The sequence below is a fragment of the Dysidea avara genome, chromosome 8 (genome assembly GCF_963678975.1).
Source record: "Dysidea avara chromosome 8, odDysAvar1.4, whole genome shotgun sequence".
NCBI lineage: Eukaryota > Metazoa > Porifera > Demospongiae > Dictyoceratida > Dysideidae > Dysidea > Dysidea avara.
This window is the reverse complement of record NC_089279.1, coordinates 10673263-10685042: the sequence shown is the minus strand read 5'-3', so window position 1 is coordinate 10685042 and position 11780 is coordinate 10673263. Positions and strand designations below refer to the sequence as shown.

General features: G+C 38.2%; 1 protein-coding gene across 1 annotated transcript; it reads right to left on the bottom strand.

Moving 5' to 3' along the window:
• Positions 1–294: 294 nt before the first annotated feature.
• LOC136264645 (centrosomal protein of 72 kDa-like) lies at positions 295–11760 on the bottom strand. Its single transcript, XM_066059419.1, has 16 exons — positions 11632–11760; positions 11416–11543; positions 11322–11359; positions 11200–11263; positions 11011–11101; positions 10898–10959; positions 10604–10677; positions 10433–10488; positions 10291–10377; positions 9420–9729; positions 6501–6541; positions 5673–5814; positions 5410–5548; positions 4983–5091; positions 766–892; positions 295–556 (listed from the first exon to the last, which is right to left on the bottom strand). The coding sequence occupies exons 1-16, from the start codon at positions 11699–11701 to the stop codon at positions 421–423; spliced, it is 1674 nt and encodes a 557-aa protein (XP_065915491.1). The 5' UTR covers positions 11702–11760; the 3' UTR covers positions 295–420.
• Between the last annotated feature and the right edge of the window lie 20 nt (positions 11761–11780).

The following is an 11780-nucleotide window of genomic DNA, read 5'->3' as shown; positions in this document are numbered from 1 at the left end:
TCAACTGCATTGACTGGAAGCTTGTATATCCCACAGATTACGTTATACTAAGTCACTGGAAACTAGCAACTTCAAAGTAAATGTCTCTGCTGATCAAGGTGTTATCTGATCTAACAGAAACCGATGCAGAGCCAAGGTTTCTATCCGTCATTTTAGCACTAAGTCAGTTTGATGCAGTTTATACTTCGCAACTTCAGATTGTTGATTGCGCTATAATTAGTGGTTAGCCATAAGCTGTTAGTATGACCTCAACAAGAAAGAGGTTCCAGACATCAAAGTGAACTCTGGCTGGTATATTCAAACATGATAATTTGACAATTTTATTATTACTTACACTCATTGTATACTTGGTAAGACAAACAACCTCAAATGCGTAAGTGTAGTGTGTGCGTATGGTGGGATAAAAATGATGACTGCAGCTTAAGTGTCTTGTATCAAGTCTACAGTCTGTCTTAGTTGTTCGTAGTTTGAATGAGCTTGTTGTATATCTAGTTTGTGTCTTCTCTTTGTCTCATCTAACTCTCTCAACAAGTGGTCATTGGTTGCTACTAGTGACCTACACAAAATGGAGACCAACACAGAAAGGTGAGCATAAAAAAATTGGTTATTTTGTGTCAAAATTTACGATCCAAATGAAGATAATAGACATGCAATTTGTACATGTGTATGTATATAAATACAGCTTTCAAATTGGCTAGTAACCTTACAACATACACTATAACTACTGCTGTTAAACTATAAGTTAAACAAGAAAACGTCAGTTACCTGTGACTTTCCTGTAGCATGGTAGCCAGTTCTTGTACCTGATTTAGCCCTTGTAGTTGTTGTTTGTTCTGCTGAGTTAGTGAGTCAATCTCTCCCTTCAATAGACTGTTCTCAGACTGTAGTCTGTCTATACACAACATTACCATGCTTAATGTATGCGCAAAATACTCACATGCATACACACACACTAGGGCAGCTCCAGGGGGGTTTCTGAGATTTCAAGAAACTGGTCAAACTGCAATTTTACTAATATTCAAAAGGTTTGGATTGAAATACTCCAATAGAGCAGTCAAACACCCTAATAGAACAGTCACAGTTTGTATGCCTTAAAAACTGTAAGTAGTTACAAGTGTATGACAAAATTAGGAATTTTAAACTGGAGTATGTACAATGTAGCACCCCAATAAAATAAGCTGGATCAGAGTAGTATGTAATGTCCAATCACTGTACTACAATGAGAGGTGAATATCCCTACTGTGCTGTGGAGATTCTATAATTTAAATGTACAGTAGGGATATTTGCTTTATACTGTTTTACAGTAAATGGTACTACTCCAAACCAGTACTTTTGGGGTACTACGTACATTGTCCCTATTCTAGTTTAAAATTCCTTGTGGTTTCTTATACTTGTTTGTGAACTTTTTCTTGTAAATTCATGACCACTCACAGTTGTGTAAATGATTTAGTGTTGGTCAGTGTGAAAAATGTATCTAGAAAATGCAAGAAATCAGCAAAAGTTTGTGGTTAGCTAAAAATTAAGCATGTAACAGCACATAGCTAGCTAAATTATATTTCATGCACATGTGTCTTTGCCCCAATACTGTGAGGCTGCCACATCCTAATATGAACTTTGTGCATCATACAGTACGATAGTACCGTATAGTAGGGACCACAAAGGAGTAGGTGTGGCCCATGTAAAAACATCACCCAAAAATCAGCCTCACTTTCCCCTGATGACAATGAGGCAGTATTGGTTAGGTAAAACTAAGCCCAAACAAGCTTTCAGATCGACCCGAAACACTTTCAACAAGTTGCTACGGAATTTTAAAATAATTTTATTAATGGATTTTCTACTGACTGACTGCCTGACTGACTGATGCCTTCAGACAAGTGTAACTCGATAATGGCTAAGGCTATGGGCTTGATTTTTTCACTGTTCGATGTCGCTTCGGAGAGGTGCCTTTTGGCATACCGCAGTACAAATAATGCATTCTTCATGGTCCTCCTTTATGTCCCATTCATCTTTGCTGACAGCGAAAAGTGTCAATTTGGCGATAGCACGTGATGGCTTCCCTTCATAACGGAAATCGTCCGTATTATTCATAGTGGCTGTTTTGATTGCATAGGTGCATTTTGAACAGCTCTCGATTCGTACTGCTGTGTAACGAATGGGTTGAACATAGCCGACAACAAAGCGTAATGGATGCTTCACTTTTCAGACGATAATTGATATAATTGGGGCACGCGGCACCATTTCTTTCGGTATGCATGGATTGCAGAGGTGCTTTTCAAACAGTTCTTGATCTGAAATGCTGTATAACGGGTTGAATATAGCTGACAACAAAACGTAATGGATACTTCACTTTTCAGACGATAATTGATATAGCTGGGGAGCGCAGCGCCATTTCAGATGTGGTATACATGGATTCACCAGTCATAGTAATAATATTTACAAAAAAAGTTTGCAAACAAGTACACAGAAAAATTTGGAATTTTCAACTAGAGTAGGGACCATAGCACATCGATAAAAAGTACTGAAACAAGCTGGAGTAGTGCACGATATTAAATCACAGTAAAACAATAAGAAGTAGTGATGTGCGATAGTAAGTTTGCAACTATATCGATTAATCATGATAATTGTATCACGATACAATAGTTATCACGATAGTAAATCCAAATGATAAGATGCATAATGTAGCACTAATTTTACTTATTTTCTATGAATACAGGTAAAGGCACATCCTGTATACCCAAATGCACATATGTCATGCTAAAATACAGCAAAGTTCAATCTCAGAAAACAATTAGAATACATAATTGAATAAACAAATGAATGCTTTAATTGTTCGAGTAATTCTAGCAAGGTAAGAGTGTCTAATATAGGTGCTCACGATAATCACAAGCTATTATCATATCACGATAATGAGCCACTGCAATCCAAATATCACACTACCAATATTATTGCACATCACTAATAAGAAGTGTTATATCCCTACTGTGCTCAAGTCAGTACTTTTTATCAATGTGCTATGGTCCCTACTCTAGTTGAAAATTCCAAAATTTTCTGTGTACTTGTACCATTCTACAAAGGAGTAAGAAGTCCATTTCTTGGTGGCAGGTAACATGTTGTCTACGATGACAACACGTGTATTCCAATAAATTTTATTTATGTCAGTGCGATAATATATTGTGACATGTACGCCAGTAGATGGAAGCTGTACTGTCCTTGACTGATGGCTACAGCAAACAACAACAACAATATAAGGTAAGACAATACCGCATGTATTGTATGTTTATCAACTATGCCAAAGGTTTCCTAACCCTTTGAGCACCAAATTAATTTTCAAGTATGGAGAAATGCATAACTTTGTGTTATAAGGAAGGCAGTGGCCTTCTGTAAAACGAAGACGGATTATTGTTTGGCATTGACTTAATGGTAATTTCATACACAACAATAATATCATAACAGTTTTGTCCTACACAAAACAGTACTTGTGATATGAAGCGAAGGACGAGCAATGTCATCTCTCCGCTTCGTTATTTCTTTATTGCGTATTCATGAGGTAGTCACATGATCTTTTGTATACAAATCGAATCGCCATCACGTGCTGATGCACTATGATGAAGTACCATCGAGATATGGCCGATGAAAGTAGCAGGTGTAGAGTAACGGCAGATGATAATGGAAGAGCTACTTTTTCTTGGCGGCCTAGCAGCGGAGATTCTTTTCAAACAAAGCAATATTTGGTGTGATTTTGTCAGGAATTTCATGGTGAGTATCGTGGTGTTAGCGGATTCTTTCTACTGTGTACTGATAAGTAGTTATAACGGCTTATACTAGCCCATGTACTTGCATCCAATATATTGGACTTTGGTCCTCGAAGGGTTACTTAAGTGAATTTGAAATGTTTCTGTGAAAGAATCAGGGCTGTAGCTGTGGCCAATTTTCTGCTAGTATGACTGAATGCATCAGTTAGGCAGGCAGACAGTACTTGATTTCTTATTTTAAATTGTAGCAACTTCACTTCGAGTCGATCTGAAGGCACTATTGAGCTCGACTTTACCCAACCAACACTGTCATGTCATTGTGAGGAGAAATCAATGAAGGCTTTTGGGGGGGGGGGTAATATGGGCCACACCCAAACCCTACAGAGGAACCTGTTAATCGGGACACTTGAAAATGAGAACACCTGTGTAATCTGGACACTTGGTGATGGTCCCAAATTATCCCTTAGCATGCTGGACACCACAGTAAAATCTTATCTCAGTGTTTTTACAATCTGAAAATTTTCCTGGGGGTGTGTCCCTAGAATGGCTCTGTTGTACTGTATGTTCGCCCCTTTACTCTTTGCCCTGCTCCTGATACTGTGTTAGCACAAGCAACCTATAGCAATAAATTCCTATCATGCGTTTAAAATGTCAGCCTATGAGTAATTGCTACCAGATTATTTCACACTACATAATTTTCACTGGGGAGAATACTCCCCAGACCCCCTTCCCCACCTTAGATTTAAGTGCGCATGCAACACAAAGTTTGGAACCAGTCACCAAAAATTCCTGGAGCAGCCCATGCACACACATACACAAACGCTACGCACACTTGTGGTACATGCACAAAGTAAATACAGCAAAGCCTTCAGCTGCCATGCTACAGTAGCATGATCACACCTACCCAGTGAACCAGCACTGGGGCACCTGTACGCTACTCAGATGCTATGAGTTAGTGCAGGCAAATCGGCACATGAAGTTCCACCTGGACCTTCATGCAAGACATGGACAGTTGGCATTTGCTTCCCCCAATTTAGACCAGGCCATTTAAACAGCTGGGTAAACTGGAACAATGTGAGTAAAGTTTCTGCTCAAGGAAACAACAACACCAATTTGGCATCAAACCTGGAACCTTTCAATTACCAGGTTGATATTCTAGCCACTTGGCTATGCTGAATCACATGATACACACACACGTTACACATTCATTAGCATGCAACAAGGTGTTACCTATCAAGTGAGGGTCCACAGGTGACACAGATTTGCGTTGTTGACTCAGTTGAGTCCTTAGCAACGAGTTCTCTTTCTCAAGGTTTCGCACATGTTCATTCAGAGTGCTCTGAAATTTAATAAATACAACATACTGAATCAAAAGACTACGTCACCAATATATGTATGTACATAATAAACATCCACTACACAAATACTGTATTGTATGGCTGGTTTACAAAAAAGTAAGCAAATAGGAAAGGCTTATGGTACGTACATACGTACATGTGTACAAGACACACATGAAACCACCTCACAAATATGTATACACAACACACGATACACGTGTACGCATGCACACACCACACACACACACACACACACACACACACACACACACACACACACACACACACACACACACACACACACACACACACACACACACCAAATCAGCATGTGCCCGTTGCAGCATTTCAGCACTAGTAATCTCCATCTGACTTTTTTGCTGTAGTTGTGTCAGCTCTTCTGTTTGTAGGTGTAATTTCTGCCCCAGTACAATGGCTTCCATTTCTCTTTCCTTCAGTCTATACAGAAATGTTGTAAATTGTAAATTTGTATGCTAGGTAAGTAGGTATAGTGTGCGTGTGTAGTGTGTAAGTGTGCGTGCGTGCTTGCATGCTCACACATGAACATTTACACACATCTCACCTTTCAGCTACCTCACGAAGCTCTATATCTTTCTGCTGCAGTTTGCTCCTCATTGCAGCCATTTCTCCAACAACATGCTCCTCCTCCATTGCCACTGCCCTCCTCCCAGACTGATGCCGTCTCATCCACTGCACCAACATGGCTATAAGAACATGATGGAGGGATAAAGGCAATTTCCAAATACAAACACACATGAAATAACAATATATAAGATATATAAGTTCTTTGTTAATAAAGATTTAGAATGCACAGGGACTAATTGGATAATTGCATAGTTCAAACAAGAGTTCATAATATAAGTAAGGGAGAGAGTATCCAACTTCCAATATAGCCTGTACAAAATCACTGTGTTAAGCTCAGTCAAGTTTACCTTTGATTAAATTAACACTTCTTCTGGTGATAGAGAACTGTTGATTGGTGCTTATTGATGTTGATAAGATCAAGGCTTTATTCTGTGAACAGGCTTAATGTGTTACTTGACTCAATAATTTTCCTGGATGTATTCCAGTTACTCCTTTACTTGTATTATGAATTCTTGGTTCAAGTCCATACATCTTTGCTGAATGTGAAGTGGACGTAATTCACATCTAACATTAGTAGTGGAGATGTTTGATCATAACTTAATGGGTTCCACGTTCTTTGCAATACCTAACCATAACTTAACCCCAGTAATGATCCCTAGGCTGTCTCTCTTTTTAGAACAATGGTTCTATTTTCTGGGCAACCATTTGCACTATTTTCTGGACCTTAAGAAAAACACACCTTTCTGAAAAAGAAAAGTGACTCAATCCTGTTACTACAACAACACAACATAGCATAACTACTTACATTGTAGAGCAGCATCAGATTCCCAGTGTTCAATGTCTTTGCTATAGATGTACAGGCATTGGTCACCTCAGAGTAATCATGCATAGTATACAGGAGTTGGGTTAACTAGTCACTTCTGTAACTAAGTTACATAATATGTATATTACTGTTTAAAGTAACTAAGCACTTGTAACTGATCACACAGGTCTAAAAAAGTACAATAGTTACATGGTTAGTATTTGGTTACAATAGTTACATGGTTGCTAGTAACCATACTTTTAAAAACCCAAAAGGCTCTGAAATGTGTACCATACATGCTACACTGTAGACCCAAATTAAGTAGGCACATTCTGTGTATTGTATTCCGTGATCCAGGCCATGTAACAGACAGAATTTTAGATAAATGGCCACTTTGCTCATAAGTAACTAATATTTAGGGAAGTGTATATGTGTGTTCTTAGTAGAATAATCAAATAGTAACTAAATAGTAACTATTAACGTACCACAAGTTACTTTTACAAAAGTAACTGCCACTGTAACTAAGTTGGGATAAAAGTAACGAGTTACTTTTTAGTAACTACCCCAACTCTTTATGTACATATCATCAGAATTTACAATATGACAAATTGTTCTACAAGTAGCAGGACTTTTAGAGATCAAAGAAAACAAAAGGGAATAGCTAAAATGTGGTGAAACAAGGAAGGTTGCCTATACTGCAGATATACTAGTGGACATTAAATCCCTAAATTTCAGTCTATAACCATGACTGAATTAGGGATTAAATGTCCACTAGTATATCTGCAGGTATAGCAAACCTTCCTTCTATTCCCTTGTTTCACTACTTTTTTTTTCTTTGAACCCTAATCCAACTTTCCACTTGTTTATTTACTCTTTCACAACATAATTATGACAGCACATACCACATTAAAAGAAAGAATGGCACTAGGAATACCATAAAAGTAATTTTTCGTCAGAATGCGTGCCCCAACAATCAATTGCGTAATGGAAAGGGAGGTGGCATTGACACTTTGCTTTCAGCTATGCTTCACCTATTACTCGGGGTTACAAACAAAGAACAGTATGAGAAGCATCTCTGCAATCAATCCAGTTGCTACGGAAAATATGGGTGATTAGCCAACACAGCCACAAGGAAGCCACATCAAATCAACACCTTGTGTTATCAGCTAAAAGAACTAGAACACAGGAGGACAAAGGCAAGTCCATGATTCATGTATTTTATGAACTGCGGTAGGTGAAAAGGTACATCTTGGGACGAAGCAACGTCGAACAGTGAAGCCCTATCTACATTGTCAAGTTGTGCTTGGCTGGAGGTATCAGTTTGTTAAGTCGTCAGTCAGTCAGTATAAAATTCTGTTAAATAGAAAAATTTTAAAATTCCATATAAACTTTTTGGAAGATATTTAAGATATTCATTTTATTTATTATAGTCTAAGATATTTTTGGGCTTGGCTGTGCCTAACCAAGCAGTCATGAAGGGATATTGAGGCTGGTTTTAGAAAGTAGCAAGACAAAAAACAAAAACTTTGCCAGCCAGCCAGCCAGCTACCACTACTGTAAACACACAGTATATTTTGATGCCACGTACAACATCCCAATTCTTTTTGTTGTACTAATAACAACTGCTTTACAATATTTTGGCATCATGGTTTCAGTGAATATGGAGGCTTTGTATCATGGAATGTAACAATACAAGTTCATCTACCACATCTTTATTACAAACTTAATGCATAATCATTAAAATTTTTGTCCAGCTAGTATACATAGTATTTTAAAAAATTTGTTAATTTAAAAGTTAAGTAGGGATCTATGCAACAAATAGTGAAACAAGAAATGAATGATGGTATTACAGCATAGCTCAGTGGGAAAGTCCCACTGTGGCACTGAGCAAAATAATTGGTATAGCTATAATGTGCCAAAGTAGGGACTTTCCAACTGAGCTATGCTGTACCGTAATACCATCATTCTTCTCTTGTCTCACTACTTTTTGTTGCATAGATCCCTACTTAATTTTTAAATTAACTTTTTTTTTTTAAATACTAGTTTTTTTTGTTGTGCGCAGCTAGCTACAATGTAACTTGTGACTGTTGTATTAGACTATATCTCAAGTCAGCCAAGAGGTGTGCGGCTAGCTAGACCAATTAGGGGTGAGGTCATCTTGTTTACTGTTAAGTACTTGTTTACTGTTAAGTAAACAGCTAGATTGGTTAAGAGGTATGATCTCCGTACTCTATCGCTACTAGTCCACCTAGATCTTTAATTGAAAGACGTGGTCACGAACCTATCGCGAACGGGATCCCCATCGCAAACTTGTAGATATCTAGCTAGTATATCTCTTATAGTAGCACCGGGACAGAAGCACTTCTGAAATCCAGCTCTGAAATAATTCTGTGGCGTCTATATTAAAGAAAGCGTTGATACGGAAAATTAATGCCTCGATATGGTTTCGTTGGATGAAGAAGACAAGCAGCCTGATTGACAATGAAAGAAAAGACAAAGCGCAGAGGGCCTACACTTGTCAGAACCCCAAAGGTACATCCCACTGGTGAGTTTGTTATTGTGGCATAAAATGGTGGCTGTGCACTGCTTCGTTTGGCCTCTAGCCTTGTGACTGTGGTCAGTGATGCAGTGAGTGAGGCAGTGAGACTAAAATTTAAGTTTTGGCGATTTTTTAAAAAGATTATAACTGGCCACTTGTGTTATTGTCGTATTGGATGCTATTATTATATGGACTAGTACTATTTCGTAAAGGTGATTTTCGTGGTGTAAAATGTCCCTAGGATGGTTTTTAAAGACGGAATTTTGGGCAATATGTAAAATTTTCACCACGATTCCTACATAAACGGTACTACCATACCGTTTGATTATGCAACACACACATCTAGTAAAGTATATACATAATATACATGCTATTGTAATTACCTTTTAAGTATATTAAACAGCTCTTTCAGCCGTACTTCATCATCATTGCCAAATTGAACAGGTGGTGACAAACTTCTACCACCATGGTGTGCCAGATTATGGAGACCAGAATGAGTGGCTACTACTGTCGGTGCACTCTTAGAGAAATGTACTGCTGTCTCAAGTGTAGATGACTGTTGCTTATGAGGGGTAGCAGTTATGGTAGGAGATTTTGTTGGGAACCGGTTGGCAGGAGACCTGCTGGGAGCAGCAATGACAGCCCTTGGAGTGGAATGTTGATGCTGCTTTAGCTCCCTCTTCCTCTTTTTCTCTACACAATACAATACACAGGTATATATATAAACAACTGATGGCTCTTAAACATTGTACATGACATGAAGAAACAAATGTACGTAACATATGATGTAACACCTGGACATTTGTGTACTACTCAGTTGAATAGTGAGGCGATACTGGCACTACACACACACACACACACACACACACACACACACACACACACACACACACACACACACACACACACACACACACACACACACACACACACACACACACACACACACACACACACACACACACACACACACACACACACACACACACACACACACACGTAAGCAAACAGCAATGCTGCCATATAAACAGTCATGTCTGCACCACCTGTGAATTACTCTGGTGTCATATGAGTCAATACAGACAAATCTTCCTGGAAAACAGGGCAGGAGGGCTGTGCGTACCATGTCTTGAGTGTGGGCACCTGAAGTCCCACTTAAACCTCACCCAATATGTGAAATGGACAGTAAGCACCATTTTACACCAGGTCCTCATTAACACAGTTGGAGCACGCAACACACATACACACACTTACCACTACTACTATCATGCACTCTACCAGGTACTAGTTTCTCTTCATTCTCAGCAATCAGGTCCAATAACTGATCAGTCTCATCACTACCTGAAACAGAACACCACACACCACCTACAAATAATGCACACATGATCCACTATACCTATATGCACAGGTGGCCTGGCTAGTGAATTGACAAGGTCTTTCCGTGACTGAATGCTACAAACAATATCCATATACATAGCAAGTTAGCAACCTTGCAATATAATGTTTACTACACATAAACATAGTTACGTACACAGCTGAATAACAAACTAGTAAAGATAAATCTTACTGTTTAGCAATATGTTCTCTTTCTGCATTAAACATTTCACTATTAGTCTCCTGAGCTTTGTTCAGTTCAGCTGCCTAAATAGAAAAGTATAGTATATATTGTGTGGAGGGAACTACAGTACTGACAAGACAAACTTGGGAGGGAAAATTTCTTGGTGGAGTAAGAAAACATTAGGAGTAATAAATAGTGCAACATACTACTGTAAAGCAATTACGTAGATTGAAATTAAATCTTTGGTAGTGAATTTAAAACTATGTACAAATTTCCTCCATCAACTTTTTTTAGCCAACACACCTGACTGGAGTCAAAATGCATCAGTGCTGCTTTCCGCTCACCATCTCTGACAGGTCTATCATCTACATGCAGTGCATAATAATGTATTGACAAAAACATAGGCATCTGTTTACCTAACACTCTCAATTTGACCAGCATGTGAATTAAGAATAGTCGGTAATCAGGCTCATTCTTAGTAACTGGGTTAAGTCTGAGATCGAGCTCCTAGAGAAGTAGGAACATTTCATAACTAGAAAATTACCTTAAAGCACAATTTAAAATTCACTTATAAACATTCTCATAAATAAAATCCTAAGTCTTACCTTTAAGTTTAAATTGTGGCGTAGTTTATAAAGTTCCTTCAAGTCTGGAATATTATTGTAATACCTATTGAGTAACTATTGTCAAGAAAATTAATAATACTATTCCAATCCAAAAAGGATACAAGTTCAATGTTTCAAGCAACTGCAGATGCTCCAATCCCTGCAAAATACATAAGCCCTAACATTACATGGCACAGAATGTGAATGGATCATAACCTCCAAAGAAGAGATGGCATTTCTTGCTAGATCTAGATGCTTTAATCTCGTAAAGCTTGCCAGTGATCTCCCAAGATGAGTAATTTTCTCATGATAGGAACCAGGAAGAGCCAATGAACGTACATCCTCTTTAAATAAACAAGCATACGTGCACTAATATATAAGAATACACCACATTTAACACGACGCCTCATCATTGTGAACGCACTAACTCACCTAAAGTATCTATTGTAAGGTTAAGTCGGTCTCTGATCCATTTTTCCGTAATAACCAGATTCCCAGCCATTCCTATTTTCGTAAGAGACTAATGCAGCAACCGCGCACATTTGAAAAATGTAATTATAAATATTTCAAAATCCGAATTA

What these genes read in the sequence shown, in the direction of transcription:
- LOC136264645 (XM_066059419.1), bottom strand. Translation starts at nt 11,701, where the DNA reads ATGGCTGGGAATCTGGTTATTACGGAAAAATGGATCAGAGACCGACTT. An exon ending in ATGCCATCTCTTCTTTGGAG is followed by an intron (nt 11,360 to 11,415) that starts GTTATGATCCAT and finishes TGTATTTTGCAG; the next exon opens with GGATTGGAGCATCTGCAGTT. An exon ending in AACGGGCACATGCTGATTTG is followed by an intron (nt 5,092 to 5,409) that starts GTGTGTGTGTGT and finishes ATTAAATTTCAG; the next exon opens with AGCACTCTGAATGAACATGT.